This window comes from Schistocerca cancellata, chromosome 5, assembly GCF_023864275.1.
Source record: "Schistocerca cancellata isolate TAMUIC-IGC-003103 chromosome 5, iqSchCanc2.1, whole genome shotgun sequence".
NCBI classification, from domain to species: domain Eukaryota; kingdom Metazoa; phylum Arthropoda; class Insecta; order Orthoptera; family Acrididae; genus Schistocerca; species Schistocerca cancellata.
Genome location: NC_064630.1, coordinates 255,524,519 through 255,545,651, shown reverse-complemented (window position 1 = coordinate 255,545,651; position 21,133 = coordinate 255,524,519). Strand labels below are relative to the sequence as shown.

General features: G+C 45.7%; 1 protein-coding gene across 6 annotated transcripts in view; it reads left to right on the top strand.

The window, feature by feature from the left end:
- The window catches only part of LOC126187357 (transmembrane and coiled-coil domains protein 2), a 204,529-nt gene that overhangs the window by 130,143 nt on the left and 53,253 nt on the right, over positions 1-21,133 (top strand). For all 6 annotated transcript variants that reach the window (XM_049928390.1, XM_049928391.1, XM_049928389.1 and 3 more), the window contains one exon: positions 591-673. In XM_049928390.1, the coding sequence (XP_049784347.1) occupies positions 591-673 (83 nt within the window). The remainder of the gene's footprint in view (positions 1-590; positions 674-21,133) is intronic.

Below are 21,133 nucleotides of genomic sequence, written 5' to 3'. Positions count from 1 at the left end.
TTACTGTGGATGATTATTAAGTGTCATGAAATTCACCTCAAGTTTCTGTAGTTTCATTGGTATTGTGCCCCTGACATTAATGCATTAATGAAATTGGAGGAAGTTTAACCATGAAAAACATATACAGTTCTCATTGTAGCCTCCGCCCCCCCCCCCCCGCCCCCCCCCCACCGGCCCCCACCCCACATGTTCAGTGGTGTGAGGAAGAAACAAAAAATGGTGGTGCACCTTCTCAGATGGGTGCTCTATTTATCTTTAGCAGAAAGACACAAGAAATATAAAATTTTGCAAATCCATTAATCAAGGGTGTAGTCAAGTGACACACTTAACATTTGGAGACTGTATTCACTAATTTCAGTCTGTTTTCATCTCATGACAACTGATTAATTTTTTTTTTTTAATTGACTGTTGTGAAGCAGTCTTGGATGGTGAACAGTAGAAGGTTTCATTATATTCTTGTCACTCTTTTGTTAGTGATGTAACTGATGCATGCAATTCATCTCCCATTGTAGAAAGCTATTTTCTATTTTGTCTAACAGTTTTTCATTGCAAGCCTAAAGATGTGTACAAAAAATTATCTTCTGTTGCAGAACTGTAATGTCGAAACCAAGAGAATTTGCACATCTTATTAAAAACAAATTTGGAAGTGCGGATAATATTAACCAGCTAGCACGTAAGTGACAATTGTCTTCATAGTTTACATTAACATAAACAGGCGTACTACTTTTTATATTCATACAGTTCTTTGCAGACATGTCATTTATTTTATACTTGAACTAGATTCTGCAATTGGTGCATGAGGGACTTAATGTAGGCTTACTTTTCTGTAAAATATTAAATGAATTAAATATTTTTTTTCTTTTGCATGAATGTTAGCTTTTGAACTGCTTACAAATAAAAAATTACACACAGTTAGTCAAGGCAGGGTTAATCTTGTTGCCAGTTTATGGTCACAAGTAAAATGTTACAACTTTATTTTCCCGTACTGCAACATAATACCTTTTTCATGGGTATTTTTGAACTTTATCATAAATACATGATTGGTCATTATAGTGATTCCTATAATTTTGTCAACATAATGCATCATACTAGAAAATTTTTTTGATATATTCAAAGCTACTGTTGGAGGCTGATTTTATAAGAATGGAAGTATAAAACAAGCCATGCAGTTACAAACCAGTACTCAATATAGCCATAATAATTGTGATATGAGAATAAATAAAGAACAATTCCATAGCAATCTTAAGAACAGTGACTTAATTTTCACTTTCGTTTCCCTCTTTGGTTTTACTCCTGTCTATCTTCTGATGAAGTGTTACTGTCTTTCACTGACATACAGTCTGTTCCACGAGAAAGTGTATGCCATTATCTGTATAAAATAAAAGAAACTATTATAAATATAAATTTACATGAAAATATATGTTATTACTAATTTTTAAAATTAATTAATAGTTAATCCAGTCACTGCCATATCCCCCCTGTGTGTCTGGGGGTTAGAATAGGCTCGAGGTATCCCTGCCTGTCGCAAGAGGCGACTAAAAGGAGTCTCACACTTTTCGGCCCCATGAGTTTAGGTCCCATTTTATGGTTTGACCGGCCACTTTCCAGATTCTACAGAAGTGCGGACCATATGGGGAAGGACGCCTTACGTGGTGCAAGAGTTATCCATAGTGCCCTTAGATTAGATTTCTTCAACCTCTTGTCATGGCTTTGCGTCTCCACCTGCAATTCAACTATTTGGGCGAGGACACTTTCCGGGGTATGTCATCTTTCGCTCCCATGACTTAGATTTCTCTGCACCCAATATCCAGCATGGTAGCCAGTCCCCCATTGTGGTGGGGCCGTAATGTACTCATGTACAGGGATCACACTGCTGATGCCTGAACTCTAAACTCCCCACATATGCCAAGGAGTAGATGCCTGTCTTCCTGGGGCACCAGGACTCCTGGCAATGGCCATCATGCCAGGTGGCCAATTCCAGGTGTTACTTGTTTGTGACCAGCTGGGTGATATTCCTGTTTCCGTCACTCCCCATAAAAGCCTCAACATGGTCCAGGGGATTATTTTTCCACCACGGCCTCCTCTTGCAGTCTGATGATGAGCTTTGCACCAATCTACAATGGTGGGGTGTTCGTTTCATCCAGCGCATTTACAGGGAACCCAAAGACAACAGGATTGCTACTGGTGGCTTCAATTTGCCCTTTGAGGGTGATTTGTTGCCTGAAAAGGTCAAGGTGATGGTTTAGCACTGTGACATTAAACAATACGTCCCACCCCCTTTGCGGAGCTTTAAGTGCTGGAAGTTTAGGCACATGTCTTCCCACTGCACTTCCAGTGCCACATGTCAAGACTGCGGACGTCCACTGCATCCAGATACTCCCTGCGCGCCTCCTCCCACTTGTATCAGTTGCAGAGAGCAGCACTCCCCATGCTCGCCAGACTGCACATCACTCCAAAAGGAGTGGAAAATCGTGGGAATACAAGACCCTGGACTGGTTGACTTACGAAAACGCTAAATGTAAATTTGAATGATTACACCCCATTCGGTTGACGTCCACATATGCTGCAGCTACAATACCATCGCCATCACAAGTACCAGTCGTACTACAGTCTGTGCCACAAACAGTGGTCCATCTGGGCCTCCAGAATACATCTGCCCTCTTGGTGGTAGTGGGAAAATCTCCGTCCGTTGCTCCCAAAGTACCTACTTTGGGAGCAAGGCCCCCCCAAAAGTATGTCACGTACTTGAGTATTGCTCATCAGTGTGGGATCCGTACCAGATCGGGTTGACGGAGGAGATAGAGAAGATCCAAAGAAGAGCGGTGCGTTTCATCACAGGGTTATTTGGTAACTGTGATAGCGTTACGAAGATGTTTAGCAAACTGAAGTGGCAGACTCTGCAAGAGAGGCGCTCTGCATCGCGGTGTAACTTGCTGTCCAGGTTTCGAGAGGGTGCGTTTCTGGATGAGGTATCGAATATATTGCTTCCCCCTTCTTATACCTCCCGAGGAGATCACGAATGTAAAATTAGAGAGATTCGAGCGTGCACGGAGGCTTTCCAACAGTCGTTCTTCCCGCGAACCATACGCAACTGGAACAGGAAAGGGAGGTAATGACAGTGGCACGTAAAGTGCCCTCCGCCACACACGGTTGGGTGGTTTGCGGAGTATAAATGTAGATGTAGATGTAGACCCTCCTCCGGCTCCTCTCGTGCAGAAGGGGTCCCTTGAGACCCTCTCTCCCAAGGTCTCCACTAATGCCACAGCAGACACTCGCCAGTGGCTAAAGAAACTAAAAGATGCTGGACAAAGAGCTTCACAGTCTTCCTTCATGCCTGAAGCTACTTTGGATAAGTCCTCCCAGCAAGCTCCTAAAGAGAAGCAATAGGGCAAGCAAACAAAGAAGTCTGCTAAGAAAAAGGACCCTCTGGTGGCTGCAATACCACCACTCCTACCAGTTCTGCACTTGCAGATGAGGTGAAGATCTCAGCATCCCCTGAGGATCTGGATCTCACTGATGCCTCATCCACAATAGGAATGGATACAAATACTCACTCAGTGGCAGCAGGTGACCCTGCCTCCCTTGCATGCTTCATGCCTTCCCAGCCTAATGATCACGTCATCCTCCAGTGGAATTGCTGTGGTTTTTTCCACCACCTGGCTGAGCTATGGCAACTGTTAAGCTTTACATGTGCTTTCTGCATTGCCCTCCAGGAAACCTAGTACCCGGCAATGCGGACCAGTGCCTTTCATGGCTATATAGGAGATCACAAGAACTGTAGCGACTATAATAGAGTGTCAGGTGGAGTTTGTGTCTATGTCCTGAACTCAGTATGCAGTGAACCTGTGCCCTTTCAAACCCCTCTTGAAGCTGTGGCTGTCAGGATAAGGTCGACACAGGAAATGTCTGTCTGCAACATATATCTTCCTCCAGATGGTGCAGTACCCCTGAACACATTTGCTGCACTGATTTATCAACTCCCTAAATCTGTCTGACTTTTGGGAGATTTTAATGCCCACAATGCCTTATGGGGTGGCACTGTGCTTATTGGCTGAGGTAGAGATGTTGAAACTTTCCTGTCTCAACTTGACGTCTGCCTCTTAAATACTGGGGCCCCCACATATTTCAGTGTGGTTCATGGCACTTACTCAGCCATTGATTTATCCCTCTGCATCACAGGAATTCTTCCATCTGTCCACTGGAGAGCCCACGTTGACTTTTGTGGTAGTGACCTCTTCCCCATCTTCTGTCACTCCCCGAGTGCCATTCCCCCAGACGTCTACCAAGATGGGCTTTAAACAAGGCAGACTGGGACGATTTCACTTCTGCTGTCACCATTGAATCTCCCCCATATGGTACCATCGATGTGGTAATTGAGCAGGTCACTAGAATGATCGTTTGTGCGGCGGAAAACATGATCCCTTGTTTTTTGGGTGCCCCCAGTACCGTGGTGGTCGCCAGAAATCGCTGATGCCATTAAAGAGTGTCGTTGAGCTCTACTGCGACATAAATGGCTACCTTCCTGAGTACACCTAATAGCTTTTAAATGGCTCCGTTCTCGTGTTCGCCAGCTTATAAAAAGACAGAAACAGGAGTGTTGGAAGCGGTATGTCTCGACCATTGGGTGCCATATGTCACCTTCCCAAGTCTGGGTACCAGACCTCCAGACCCCAACAGGTGTTACTGGCATTAACATCAATGGCATGTTATCTACTGATGCTAACACAATTGCTGAACACTTGGCTGAGCACTATACTAGAGTCTCCGCATCGGAGAACTATCCCCCAGCATTTCGCACCCTCAAACAGTGGGTGGAAAGGAAAGCTCTCTCGTTCACAAAACGTCACAGTGAACCCCATAATGCTCCATTTACAGAATGGGAGCTCCTCATTGTCCTTGCACATTGCCCAGACACAGCTCCTGGGCCAGATCGGATCCACAGTCAGATGATCAAACATCTCTTGTCCAACTACAAGCAACTTCGCCTCGTCATCTTCAACTGTATCTGGTGCGATGGCATCTTTCCATCGCAGTGGCGGGGAGAGCACCATCATTCCAGTGCTCAAACGTGGTAAAAACCTGCTTGATGTGGATAGCTATTGGCCCATTAGCCTCACCAACATTATTTGTAAGCTGGGTGGTTTCCGCCAGGATGGCTCTACCACTAATAATCTAGTTTCCCTTGAATCTGCCATCTGAACAGCATTTTCCAGATGCCAACACCTTGTCTTTTTTGATTTACGCAAGGCTTACGGTACGACCTGGCACATTATACGAGTGGAGTCTCCGGGGCCTGCCCCCAATTTTTATCTAAAATTTGCTGTCGCTCTGTACTTTCAGTGTCAAAGTTGGTGCTTCCTATAGTTCCCCCCATATCCACGAGAATGGGGTCCCACAGGGCTCTTATTGAGTGTCTCTCTACTTCTAGTGGCGTCAGGTTAGCCGAGACCTCTAATGCGCTGCTTCCTGGGCTCGAGTAAGTGCACTGGCTCCGGATCAAATCCGCCCGGAAGAGGGCCAGTGTGCCGGTCAGCCGGGCTCTGGTTTTTAGGCGGTTTACCACATCCCACTAAGTGAATACCAGGACAATCCCGTCGCCCCGCCTCAGTTACATGGATTGCAGACGTTTGAAACATGTTCGCAGTATTTCATGATTTACACTAGACATAGACAGCTGGGGTACATCCGGCATCCGGCCCCCCTTCAAATTAACCTTGCCAAATCTGACTGTAACCATGCCGACCCTGCAAAAATTGCGGGACAAAGCCGCAAGAGAAAGAAAAACGGTCTAACAGCAGCTGTCGGGCTGTCAGCCTTACCTTCTCTGTATGCAGATGACTTCTGCATTTTGTACTGCTCCTCCAGTACTGGTGTTACCGAGCGTCCTCCAGTACTGGTGTTGCCGAGCAGCACCTACAGGGAGCCATCCAAGGCGCCGTCATGGGCTCTAGCCCACGGCTTCCAGTTTCCAGCTGTGAAATCGTGTGTCGTGCACTTCTGTCGGCGTCGTACTGTTTATTCGGAACCAGAACTTTACCTTAATGGCGATCCACTCACAGTAGTGGAGAATATAGATTCTAAGGATTGGTTTTCGATGCCCAATTGACGTGGCTTCCTCATGTTTGTCAGCGGAAGTGCTGGCAGCACATCAAAGCCCTGTGCTGCCTGAGCAACACCAACTGGGGTGCAGATCGCTCTACGCTGCTGCAGCTCCACATATCCCTTGTTCAATCCCACCTTGGCTATGGGAGTCTGGTTTATGGTTTGACGGTGCCCTCAGTGTTGCGTTTACTGGACCCAGTGCACCACTGTGGCATTTGACTGGCAACAGGAGCTATAAGGACGAGGTTGGTGACCAGCACCCTGGGCGAGGCTGGAGTCCCTCCATTGAAGGTTAGGCGTGCACAACTGATCGCCAGTTTCGTTGCACACATTCATAGTTTTCCCGAGCATCCGAATTACTGTCTCCTTTTCCCATCCACGGCGGTTCATCTCCCACATCGGAGGCCCAGGTCAGAGCGTACGATTGCGGTTTGCGACCGATCGCTTCTGTCTGAAGTGGAGTCCTCGCCTTCACCACCTATACTCGAGGTCCATTCATCTACACCTCCATGGTGTACATCTAGGAAGCTTCACCTGGACCTTTCACATGGTCCTAAGGACTCAGTTAACCCTGTGGCTCCCCACTGTCACTGCCTCTCAATTCTTGACATGTACCAGGACCATGAAGTGGTTTACACTGACAGCTCGATGGCTGATGATGGTCATGTCGGCTCTGTGTATGTTCATGAAGGATATATTGAACAGCACTCCTTGCCAGATGGCTGCAGTGTTTTCACTGCAGAGATGGCAGTCATTTCTTGTGCTCTTGAGCGCATCTGCTCATGTCCTGGCGAGTTGTTTCTCCTCTGTACTGACTCCTTGAGCAGCGTACAAGCTGTCAACCAGTGCTACTCCTGCCATCCTTTGGTAGTAACCATCCAGGAGTCCATCTATGCCCTGGAACGGTCCAGTCATTCTGTGGTGTTTGTGTGGACCCCAGGCCTCGTTGGAATCCCAGGAAATGAACTTGCTGACAGGCTGGCCAAACAGGCTACACAGAAACCTCTTCTGGAGATCGGCATCCCTGTAACTGACCTGTGATCATTATTAAGCCATAAGGTTTTTCAGCTTTGAGAGTTGGAATGTCATAATCTCAGTACGCACAACGAACTGTGTGCCCTTAAGGAGACTACGAATGTGTGGAATACCTCCTTGCTGGCCTCTCACAGGGACTCTGTGGTTCTCTGCCAGCTCCGCATTGGCCCTACATGGCTAACACATGGCTACCTCATCTGTCCTCTGTCACAAGGACCCGTCTCGGTGTCACTATGGCTCACATATGACTATCATCAACATCTTGCTGGACTGCCCACTTTTAGCCGCTCTGCGGCAGACTTTTATCCTTCCCAGCAGCCTACCTTCAGTGTTGGATGACAATGCCTCTACGGCAGATTTAGTTTTATGTTTTATTCGTGAGGGATTTTTTTATCGTACCATTTGAGGGCGAGCATTTAGCCTTCTCTCTGAGGTCGCCACCCTCACTCCGTTTTAACTCTGTTGTACTTTCCTTGCATTTATTTGTCTTGTTGGTCGTCTTTTCCCTACATGTGTTCATCTCACCTTGTCTTTTTGGGGTGGGCATTTTAATGTGTTGCAGTGTGGCTGGCTCATCCTTTTTTATTATTGTGATCAGCCAGCCCAGACCATCTGCTCTATGGTTTTAATACCTTCTTCTACTTTTGCTTGTGGTGTACGCTTTCCCCATCTTTTGTTTGTTCCATTTGTTTTCTTTTTAGGTGTGGTGCTGGGTGTTTTTGTACCTTGCGCCTCGGTTGCATCAGGGAAAAGGGACTGATGATCCTGTAGTTTGGTCTCTTTATATCCCAAACCAGCCAGCCAACCAACCAACCAACTGCCATTATTGATTATAGTGACACCTTAGCCCTTCTCCGGTAAATCATCCATGTTTCCAAACTCTAAAAATCGATTGACTCATTTAGTAACGAATGTCATTGGCTTTCTAAGAATTTTAGCAGCAGCTCCATATGAAAGCTTCGGTCCCTTTGGATGATCTACAAGGAACACTGCCTGTGACGCTTCAGATATTTTGCACTCATTTTAAACTGCAGCTGACAAAACGAAACATTCAACTCTCACACTGTTTATCTATACACTGTGCAAAAGCGCATTGAGATTAAAGACCACTACCAGAGATTCCGCTGCCAACGTTACATTTAAAATTATGGTTTACACTTTCTCGTGAAACTTACTGTGCATGACTGACACGATTTACAAAATTTTCTGCACAAAAAGTTCATTAAACATGGTGATTTACTTAACCTTCTCCTTTAAAATGCTGTTGACTAATTGAAGGTATTTGTATCCTGTTTTCACCTAGACAAACGGCAAACAGAGGCCCACAAAATAAAAACCTATGCATTTTTGTAACTTTAATGATTACAAGAATACAGATGACAACTTTGTTTAAATAATGATTATGACACTATACTATTTTTTGCACCAGAATTGCAGTATAAATTTAGCAGTACACCTCTTTAACAGGTTAGACATGAAATGTTAGAATAATAATCCATGGGAAATCTGGGTTTTATATCTTGTACTTACAGCCATTTGAATAACATGCCACGCAAAAGGGTACACCACTCTACACAAAAACTTGCACCATCTAAGCTGGAGGTATTTGATGGATACAGTACTCTGTATGGTAACTAAAGTTTCTGGGATAAGGTAGTCATGCTTGATTCGGAAATTTTAAATATGTATTGTACCAAAGAAAATGTTGTAGTGCTAAAAGTAACCCTTCAACATTGAAAGTGAGAATTACCTGCTCTCTCCCCTCCTTCCACAAGTAGTAGACTGAAAATTTAACAGCTTTCACTTCACGGATCTCTCTCTCTCTCTCTCTCTCTCACACACACACACACACACACACACACACAACTGTACATCTACATTACTCCAGCTGGCTATATATGTAAACCATGCACGTAGTGAAGTGGAGGTGTGGCTTAGAAGGGGAGATAGAACAGGGGGGAAGGGGCACTTGGGGGAAGAGGGTGAGGGTACAGGATGAGTGAAGGAAGTTAGGGTCGAGCGGCAGAAGTGGAGGTGAGTTGGGTGTAAGGGATTGCAGAAATTAAAGCCAGGAGGATTAGGGGGTCACAGGGTGTGTTGGTAGGACAACCTCAGTTTACGTAATTCAGAGAAGCTGGTGTTAAGTGGAAAGATTCAGATGGCATGTGTTATGAAGCATGTTGTTCTTAACACCATGTTGTAACACTGGATGGCCATCTCAATTCTTGGTCGCAGACTGGCAGTAGCCATTCATTTGAGTGGACAGCTGTTTGGTGGTAGTGTCCACATAAAATAGGGTGTAGAAATGTCAGAAGAGATAATATAGCATGGTTGCTTTCACAGGTGGTCCTGCATCTGATGGGATAAGATAGTGCTGTGAAAGGATTGGAATAGGATGTACTGGGTGGTTGTATTGGACATGTTACGCAGGGTCTTCCACAGGGGTACGAGCCAAGAGGCAAAGGTTTGGAGTGGGAGTAGGTACAGTATAAGTGTAAGTTCATAATTTCAAATGATCTGACTGTGGTCCTAATGGTTAGCTATATGTACTTAGCCGAAATTGTGGAGAATGCTAAACTGTGTTCTTACTGTGTTTGACACGACTCATCATTTACTTCTGAAATAAAAGGTAATGCCCTTTCTTAGTTTATTCAACTTAAAAGATAGAAAACACACCTAACTGTATCACACTCATCCACTGTGATGAAACTGGTAAATTTCAATAATCATTCCTATTCCAACAAAATTTTTGTCTCAACTTTGTGTATTTGTGACTCATGGCTCTTTCATTGTGTGCTCACATGACCAATCCCACTCTTCTGTTGCCTTTGCGTGCTTGCTACTAATGCACATTGTCAACACAATAAACGCTATCTCTACTGGAAAAGGCCGGAGATTTTAGGAAGTTCTAGAGACTAAGGTGCGCCAGCTAGCGCCTGTTACTAGGTAGTTCACTGGCAGGGATATCGACCATGGTGTTTGGTGTTCTTACTTCTCCACCCTTAATTGTTTTGCAAAATCAAAATTTAGGTAAAAATAACAGCTCAGAATCCCATGATATTTATGAAAACCCCATCTTACTCCAATTCATTTGTACTTTAAAAGGTTACAATAATACACAACTTTGACTTACACTGATTTAGGTTACCAGTGCTAATATCCAAGCAAATAGATTCGTTTTAATATCAAAAATGTTATGCAGATGTGAAATGTAATAAATCATGCAAATTGAATACATAGCAAGCCTATATGAGTAATGCTCTTTAATATTCAATAAATATATAGTAGCACATTAGGCAAATAATGCAAGGTGTTTCTTTGTGAAATGATGTTCAATTATGCATTTTAATCATAAAAAGGAAAGAAAAAAGAAATATTATGTTAAGTGATTTGCATAGTGTGTCAAGTGTAAACAAACGTTAAGAGTGTTCAGCAGATTTGTAGAAGGCACACAGCATGTAAATAATCAAGATAGAACGTTGTAAGCATAATGTACACAGAACACAAGCATAAACATTGTTTTTAAATATAGAATCTGTCAAGCGGCCAGTGCCCAGAAACCATCTAAATACAAGATTCGTAACATTTATATTCTACCCTGCAGTTTGCTTATGCTCACAGCACTCATTAACACCCAAAGTTCTCGTATTAATGGAAAAGTTGGTATGTGGGAAGGTGCAGGCAGTGTCCTGCCTCCAGCTGGGCTCACTTGGGTTGAGCATCCGACCCATCAGCTGCATGGCATCTGGCAGTGACACTGGCACAGTAAAGCGATCATGTGGATTGCTCATAAGTGGTGCTGCTTTTGTGGCTTGTTCATATTTTCTTGCACGAGTGCAGCCCTGACGATACTTGGTAGTGCAACCTGCCTCTCTTGTTGCAGCCAGTAAGCTGCTGTTAGGCAGCTCCTTTATTGTGAAATGAATAAGGGGACATTGCCCTCCTGTAGAATCATGTTTGTTTCGGTAGTGCCAACTGCTGTGGCATGTTGATCTGCTGCTATCTGCTGTGCAGCCCATTGTGCGCCTTTGTGTGCCTAACATCTCGCTCCTCCACTGGACTCTGAGAAACGGTCAGGGCAACAACTGGTTGAGATATATAGCATTGCTGTTCCTGCCTGCACGAGCTCAGACTGTTGCCATTTGTGCACACACTACAGACCACATTGCTGGGGTATTGTGATGTGATATCTCATACCGCTGTAATCAATCTTCTTTCCTGCTTGATGATGGTGTTCACTGTTCCACATGTACAACACTTCTCCTGTGTCAGTGACAGTTGCTGTTCACACACATTGTACGTTCTTTGGTGCTGTTTTGCATAGGTCATTACAGTTCCTTCCCACGATTATTAAAGCCAAAAACAGTGTCATGGCCCAGTGTGGTATGTTTAATGTCTCACCTCCATAATTTCAAATTATCTGACCATGGCTCTAATGGTTGGCTATCGTATTTCAGTAAGAAATACTTACTTCAACCATGATCACATAGAAAACTAAACGATATTGTAACTGTATTTGACATGACATCATTTTCTACAAAATTTATCATAAATTATGGCAAGGCCCTCCTGAAATAAAAGATAATATCCTTAACTTAGTTTATTCAACTTCCAAACAATTGAAAACATGCCCAACTGTATCACTGTCATTCCCTTTGCTGAAACTGAGACATTTAAAACAACATTCACTTTGAAAGACGTATGCAAGCAAGATTCAACATTTCTATCCCAATGAAATATTTCTCTCGATGCACTGTTAAACACTTTATAATTTAATTTCACGCATTTCTTACTAGTGACTCTTTCGTTATAACTTGCATGTTGATGCAAAATGACAATGCCTTGTCTGCTGGAAAAGAGGGGGAGATTATAGAAAGTTCTAAAAGCCACGACTTGCCATCTAGACCTACTACTACGTAGCTTGGTGGCAAAGATATTGATCACAGTGTCCTTACTTAAAGACATACAAGGATACTGGGTGGGAGGTGGAATACGTCTTTGAAGAATTGTGGGTAGGATGTTCCTCATTTCCATCTAAATATCAAAGCCCTGGCAAAGAGTATGATTCAGTTGTAATCTGTGATAGTGTTGGTTGATGAGGGGTGGTGCTCCTTTGCAATTGGTTCCTGGGTGGTTGGAGATTTGGGGTTTGTGTATCTGTATGGTGGGTAGTGTCTGTCTGTGAAGACCATAGTAAAACCTTAATCATACTGGATATTGAATTCCTCATCACTACAGTTACACTACCCATGAGTGGTCAGGCTATATGAAAGTGATTTTTGCTATGACAGGCATGGCAGTTATAAAAATGCTGCTATTCTTGATGGGTCATGGACTTCAAATGGACAGAACTGTGGATGGAGCAATCAAAAGAGAAGCATACAGAAAGGTGGCATGTTGAGACTAGGATGATTACTAGGTGAAGCGGATGAGAGAAAGGCTGCCCTTGGTCCAAATCAAGATGATGTCAGTGAACCTGAACCAGACAATGAGATGTTGGATGGTTAGGAAAGTTTCCTCTAGATGACCCATAAACAGGTTGGCAAAGGATGGTACCATGTGGGGCCCATGGCTGTCCCACAGATTTGTTTATATATCTTCTTCTCAAAGAAACGATAATTAAGTGTGAGGGTTTAGTTAGTTAGATGTATAGTGAATGGGGTGGTGGTGGATTTGGAGTCAGATGGACATTGGAAGATTTTATGTTTGACAGTGTCAGTGCCAGTAGGGAATGTTAGTGGATAGGGAACTGAAATCAACAGGGATGATTAGGTATCCAAGTGGTAATGAGATGGGAGCAGTTGAGAGTTGGTGAAGGAAGTGGGTCATGTTACTGATGTGAGAGGCTAGGCTGAGGGCATTTGATGGAGATGCTGGTCAACCAGATCTGCGATTCTTCTGGTGAGAACAAGGTGCAACAAGCACCTGGGATTGTTGGGCTTATGGATTTTAGGAACCACATAAAGGTGGTGGTGGTGGTGGTGGTGGTGGTGGTATCAGGGAGAGAGGGCAGGGGAAGGGAGAGGGAAATGGATTTGGGTTAGAGTTTCTGAGCTGCACCTAGTGATTTGATCAGTTATTGGATCTAAGACTTCTATACAGTTACTTACTGACCAGTTTGGTATGGCAGTAGAAGGTAGCAAAAGTAAGGCGAAAGTTTTAAATTTTGCATTTAAGAAATCGTTCATGCAGGGAATCATACAAACATACCATCGGTCGACTATTGTGCAGACTCTTGTATGGACGACATAGTATTAAACATTGCTGGTGTAGAGAAACAACTGAAATAATTGAAAGAAAATAAGTCACCAGGTTGTGATAGAATTCAGTTTTACAAAGTCTATTCTGCAGCTTTGGCCCCTTAGCTTGCATTTACTGTGGGTCTCTTGCCAAACAATTGGAAAAAAGCACAGGTGACTTCAGTATATAAGAAGGGAAAAACAGACCTGCAAAATTAAAGGTCACTATCCTTAACATTGGTTTGCTGCAGAATCATTGAATGTATTCCCAGTTCGAATATAATAAAGTTCATTGAGAGGAAAAAGATTCTATCCAGTAATCAGCAGGTTTTAGAAAGCATCACCCATGTGAAACTCGGATTGCCCTTTTCTCACATGAGGTCTTGGGAACCATGACTTAAGGGCAACAGGCAGGTTCAGTATTCTTAGATTTCCATGAAGCATTTGACATGGTGCCACACTCCCAACTGTTAATGAAGGTGCAAGCATACAGAATTGGAGCCATGCGTCCTGCCACATTTACCACCCAAACCAGCTTGCGGCCGACTGTGCTTCTCTTTTGCACGGATCATGGATAGTCAAGCTCAACTGTACCACGAACAGTGTGCATGGACTGTGATGTGCAATCAAGCCCTGTGGCTCATCGGGTACCTGAACAAGCCTGGGAGTCAACAGGGCTCGATGCAACAGGGATCAGATAGTGCTGGGGAGGTGGAAATGACTGGCCAAACACAAGCGGATTTGCTTTCTGCCTGTCCTTAACCCTCACCAACGTAGTCCTGCAAAATCGTATCAATCAGGCCCATACCTCCTTGCATTTCCTCATCTCTATCTGTAAAATTCTCCTGCTATGCAATTCCAAATTCCTGGGTCCCATATCACACATTGAATTCCTTGCTTCCCTGTGACTAGAGCAACGTGCACAACACTACCTCAAAAAAACTCTCCACCCTGTTCATTTTCTACTCCCACCTTGGACAACCACTATCCACCATCTCTGCAACAACCTCCAAACCTCCCCCACATCCATTCATAGCTGGCAAACCCTGTCTCACGGGCCAGTATATACCTCATCCTCAAAAACTCCCTCCCATCACCATACAGAATCCAGAACCTAAACAGACAAAAACACAGTCATGAACCTTTACTCCAAAAGCCATAGCCCTGCCGAAGTATCAGTTCTTTCCAAAGGCCTCACCTTTTGCCCCACTCCCCAATTCAGTCGTGCAGGGCTTGTTAAAGGCCTTTTCTCCTTGTCCCGGTCCCCACAGTGGAGATCCTTTTTTGCCAACAACCCTGCCAATCAGACTCAACCAAAGACCAATGTTGAATGCTGCCTGACTCAGTTCACTCCTCCATCCAATCATGATCCACCTCCACTGCCCCAGAATCCCCCTCTGCTACCTTTCCAGAATTTCTTAACCTCGAACCTTGCCTCACCATCATTCCCCAAATCCCTCAACATGCAAACTAATCTTATATCTGCAGAAAGAAACACAATCCACAACTTACAAACTGATCCTGTCCTTATAATTGTACCTGCTGGTAAATGCTCCACTACCATTTTTTTGAACTACCTGGCAGAAAGACTCTACAGCTGTCACATTCATCCACACACAGTCCCTCTCACAATGACCCCATTCCAGAAATCCCGTGAGATCTTTAGTCTCTGCTCAAATCCTTAGGCACATACCACAACCTCTCCCTGGAGTCCTCCTCGTCCTTACCACTCCCCGTACTCCTATTTTCTACTTGCTTCCTTCAAGTTAATAAACCCAACCCCTCCAGATGACCCATTGTGGCTGGTCACTGTACCCCCACAGAAGGGAATCTTTGCTCTCCTAGACCAATGCCTTTTGCCTATTACCTGGACCTTACCCTCCTACGTAAAAGATACTAACCATTTCCTCCACTGACTCTCCTCAGTTCCTGCTCCTTTACCACACTGTGCTCTGTTCATCACTATTGATGCCACCTCCCTGTACACTAACATCCCTTATGGCTGTGGCCTTACTGTTATTGAGTACCACCTTTCCCACTGCCTGAGAGATTCCAAACTGAAGCCTCGTTCCTAATTGCCGTGACCAGCCACATCCTCATCCACAATTACTTCTCCTTTGAGGACATACGCAAACAAATCCAGGGTACGGCTATGGGCAGTTGCATGGCACCATCTTATGTCCACCTATTCATAGGCCATCTAAAAGAATCCTTCCTAAACACCCAAAATCCCAAACCTCTCACTTAGTTCAGTTTCATTGATGATATCTTCATGATCTGGACCGAGGGTGAGGACACCCTGTTCAAATTCCGCCAGAACCTCAACACTTTCTCCCCCATTAGCTTTACCTGGTCCTACTGAACCCAAGCCACGTTCCTTGATGTTGATCTCCACCTCAAAGATGGCTACGTCAGTATCTCTGCCCATATCAAACCTACCAACTACCAGCAATACTTTCAGTTTGCCACTGCCACCCATTCCATACCGAGAAGTCCCTTCCATACAGCCTAGCCACCTGTGGTCGTTGCATCTGTAGTGATGAGCGGTCCCTCTCGAAATACTCACAGGGTTTCACTGAGGCCTTTACACACACTATAATTACCCTCCCAACCATGTACAAAACCCATTCCCTCTGTGGGTCCGAATAGGTCCACGGTATACCTGCCTGTCATAAGGGGTGACTAGGAGTCTCAACACATTTCGGCCTTTATGTGATGGTCCCCTGTAGGGTTTGACCTCCATATTTCCAAATTTTCCTGAAGAGTGAGCCAATTGGGGAAGGGCAACTTACATGGTGCAATGTGTCCATAGTGCGTTGAGATCTTTAACCCCGTTTCTCGTTGTCACATTGCAATCCGGCTGATTATCCATCTCTTGGGTGAGGATACATTCGTGGGTTTGGTTTCTGCCATGCACTATGCAGTGTCGCTTTCTGCGCCGATAACAACCATGGACTTCTTCACACCTGATATCCAGCACTGCAGGTAGCCAGTCTGTTATGGTGGGGCTGCCATGTACCCTGTTGGTTGTAGCCTGCTGACAACACAGGGATCGCTCTGCTGATGCCTGTGCCGTTAACTCCCCACGTATGCCAAGGAGTAGATGCCTATCTCCCTGGGACATTGGGACTCCCGGCAATGGCCATCCTGCCAGGTGCCCCTTGCTGAGGCTGGGTGGTGCCCATGGGGAGGGCCCTTGGTCAGAGTGGGTGGCATCGGGGCGGATGACACGCAGTGAAGCGTGGCACATCTTCTCTTGCTGGTGGCCAAACACCAGCAGTCTCTTGAGCGTTTGAGGGCTCGATTCAATGTACAGAAGTATGACCCCAAATAGTTCCCCTCCCTGGCCACACCATGAGAGGAACGAAAGGCTAAGGATGGCAGCGAAGCTTATTCGTCCTGGTACCTAGTATGTACGAGAGCCGATGGGGAGTCTTTTATGATGATGAAGCATCATTTCTTTGTAGAGTATTTAGAGGACAAGTTTGGCGAGGTGGAGGGCTTGTCCAAAATGCGCTCTGGGTCAGTTACCATCACACCCCATAAGAGCTTTAATATGGTCCAGGGTATTATATTCCACAGGGACCTTTCTTGCAGTCTGATGAAGAGCTGTGCACCAATTTGGAGTGGTGAGGTGTTCATTTCGTGTGGCACATTCATTGGAATCTGAGAGATAATCAGGTTGCCACCGGTGCCTTCATCTTGGCCTTTGAGGGTGATATATTGCCTGAGGAGGTCAAGGTGATGGTCTACCGCTGTGACGTCAAGCCCTATATCCCTCCCCCGATGCGTGCTTTAAGTGATGAAAGTTTGGTCATATGTCTTCCTGCTGTACTTCCAGCCTCACATGTCGAGATTGCAGACGCCAATCACATCCCAATACTCCGTGTGCCCTGCCTCCCATTTGTGTTGACTGTGGAGAGCATCATTCACCTTGTTCGCTAGACTGCAGGATTCTAAAGAAAGAGAGGAAAATTATGGAATATAAGACCCTGGACCAACTGACCTATACTGAGACTAAGTGGAAGTTTGAATGCCTCCATCCTGTTTGTATGACCACCTCTACAATGCCACTACAACTATTGTAGCCCCGTCAGCTCCACCTACCCCAGTCACCTTTGACTGGGACTCGTTCGCTTCCATTGCCACTATTGAGCCTCTTTCTCATGATGCCATTGATGTGTAACCACTGGCATCATTTCTTCAGTGGAATCTGTAATTCCCTGCTCTTACAGGTCCCCTTGGTGGAGGACTATGCCTTGGTGGTCACCAGAGATTAGCTGAGGTGATTAGAGATCGCAGGCAGGCCCTCCATTGTCATAAGCGGCACCCCTCACTGGAACACCTCATTGCCTTTAAGTGGCTCTGTGCCCGGTCCCAGCACCTTATTCGCAACAGAAGCAGGAGTGCTGGGAAAGGTATATCTCTACCATTGGCATCCGTACCTCTCCATCGCAGGTTTGTACCAAGATTAGGCAACTCTATGGATATCAGACCCCCGTCAGCATACCTGGGCTTTCCCTGAATGGAGCAGTCTGTACTGAATCGGACATGATTGCAGAACTCCTAGCAGAGCATTATGCTCAGAGTTTCACTTCTATGAATTAGCCGCTGGCTTTCCACTCCCTGAAAGAGTGGTTGGAACGTCAGAGCCTTTCATCCATTTGCGCCACCCAGAATCGTACAATGTTCCATTCAGTGGGTGGGAATTCCAAAGTGCCTTAGCCGCTTGCCCTAATATGGCTCCTGTGCTGGATCACATCCACTATCAGATGCTCAAACATCTCTCGGTGGACTGCCAGTGACACCTCCTAAACCTTTACACCCTTATCTGGGTTGTGGGCGAGTTCCCATCACAATGGTGGGAAAGCATCATCATCCCAATTTTGAAACCTGGCAAGAACCCCCTGGAGGGGTGGACAGCTGCTGCCCAATTAGCCTCACCAACTTTCTGTGCAAGTTGCTCAAATGCATGGTGAGCTGGAGGTTGAATTGGCTCCTTGAGTCTCAGGGCCTTCTGGCTCCGTCTCAGGGTTGGTTCGTAATGGCCGCTCTGCCACCAATAATCTGGTCTGCCTGGAGTCTGCCATCCGTATGGCATTTGCCCACCGTCAGCATCTGGTTGCTGTCTTTCTTGACATGCGGAAGGTGTATGACACAACATGGCGACATCACATCCTCACCACGCTTCATGAGTGTGGTCTTAGGGGCCCGCTCTCAATTTGTATTCAAAATTTTCTGTTGCTTTGTTCCTTCCACGTGCAAGTTGGTCCCTCTCCAGTAACGCGCGGCTTACAGTTTTCGGCCGCCAAGACAAGCGTCATGCATTTCTGCCAGCATCGCACTGTTCACCCTGAGTCATGGATTTATCTTGACGGCGAACCTCTTCTCTTGCTGTGGTGGAGAAGCATTGACTTTTGGGATTGCTTTTTTATACCCGGTTGACTTGGCTCGCTCATATTCGGCAGCTTAAACAAACGTGCTGGCAGCATCTTAACGCTCTTCATTGCTCAAGTCACACCAGCTGGGGTGCTGATCGATCGGTCTACCCCTCTGCGACTGTATCAGGTGTTGATTCAGTCCTGTCTTGACTATGGGAGCCTGGCTTACGGTTTGGCATCACCTTCCGCCTTGTGGTTGCTTGACCCCATACTTCACTGCGGGATCTGACTCACAACTGGAGCTTTCCGCACAAGCCCTGTAAGCAGCCTACTTGTGGAGGCCAGTGTCCCACCATTGCGGATTCGGCGCCAACGACTACTGGCAACTTTGCTGCACAAGTTTGTAGCTTGCCTGGGTATCCAAATTACCATTTCCTGTTCCCCAACTCGGTCGTCCATCTTACAGAATGGCGGCCCCGCTGAGGGTGTAAGATTGTGGTTCACATCTGGTCTCTTCTCTCTGGGCTTGAGTTTTTCCCTCTTCCAACTCTTTCCTGGCCCATATACGTATACCCCCATGGTGTGTGCCCTGCCTGTGTCTTCAGCTGGGTTTGGCACAAGGCCTGAAAGACTCAGTCCCTCCTGAGGCCCTCCGCCAACACTTTCTTTCCATCCTTGCCACGTTTTACGGCTCTGCCGTAGTCTATACTGACTGTTCAATGGTTGTTAGTTGAGTTGGTTATGCTTTTACTCTTGGGGATCACTCTGAACAACGCTCATTGCTGGGTGGCTGCAGTGTTTTGTCTCGTGCACTAGATATATCTGCTCCTGCTCAGGTGAGTCTTTCACTATCTATAGTGAATCGCTGAGTGGTTTACGAGCTATCGACTAGTGTTTTCCTCACTCTCGTGTGGTGATGGCTACCCAGGAGTGCATACATACTATTCCCCATTGCGGCCGCTCTGTGGTTTTTGTGTGGACCCCGGGTCATGTCAGCAGCCTGGGTAATGAACATGTCGACAAGCTGGCTAAACAGGCTATCAGTGAACCGGCCCTGGAGATTGGCCTTTCGGAACGTGATCTCCAGTCAGTATTGGTTCAGAAAGTCCTTGGTACCTGGGGTGATGAATGGTGCACTCTGCCTTCACCCAACAAACTTCGGGTCATCTAGGAGACTACAGGTGTGTGGCGCTCCTCCATGCGAACCTCTTGCAATGAATCAGTTGTTCTCTACCGGCTACGCATTGGCCACACCTTGCTGATGCACGGTCATTTATTGCACCGCGAGAACCCACCTCTATGTTGCTGCAGATCAGCGTTGGCAGTGATCCACATTTTTTTGGACTGTCCGCTTTTAACTGCGCTCAGACAGACATTTGCGCTGCCTGCTCATTTAACAGGTGACTCGGCAATGGCAGGCTTAGTTTTGAGTTTTATTCGAGCAGGGGCCTTTTATCGCTCAATCTGAGGGTTTGTCTCTTTTGTGTGTTGAGTCTGGCCTTTGACCTACAGTTTTAGATTGAGGTTTTTAGTGTGTCTCTTGGTGATTGGCTATTCCTCTTTTTTTTTTTTTTTTTTTTTTTTTTTTTTTTTTTTTTTTTTTTTTTTTTTTTTTTCCATGTGTCTCCTACTACTGTACAACTCTGTGTGCTTTTAATTCCTTTTTTTCCTGGTCTTTGTCTATGTCTTTCTTGTTCTGTGTCGTCCCTTGTTATCTCTTGCTTTTATTCCTTGTGGCTGTTTGGTGGTCATGGGAAAAGGGACCAATGACCTTTGAAGTCTGGTCCCTTCAACCCCACAAACAAACCCACCAACCAACCAGATCTACCATGCCTTATCTCTCCAGTCACTCACCACCTCCCAAAGACCCACTGTCCAGTCAAAGAGGAGCCTTCGCCTCATGACTCAGTAGCACCTTGGACTGAAGCAAATGACTCACATTCCCCACCAGGGTTTTGACTACCTCTCGCAATAAGGAATGTCCTACTCACTACCCTTCCCACCCTCTCCCACATTGGTATTCCGTCGCCCACCAAACATACACAATATACTCATCCATCTTTACAAAACCCTTGCTCCCAAACCCTTTCCTCGTGGTTCATATCTCTGTACTATACCTAGATGTAAGGCCTGTCCCATCATATATCCTCCCACCACCACCTACTCCAGTGTGGTCACAGTCACCACATATCACATCAAAGGCAGGGCTACCTGTGAAACGTCATTTGATGTAAAAGCTAAGCTGCCCCACTGTGCTGCATTCTATGTGGGCATGACAACCAATACAAGCTGTCTGTCTGCATGAATGGCCACCAACAAACTGTGACTAAGAAACAGCTGGGCCACCCCATTCCCGAGCATGCCACCCAACACAAT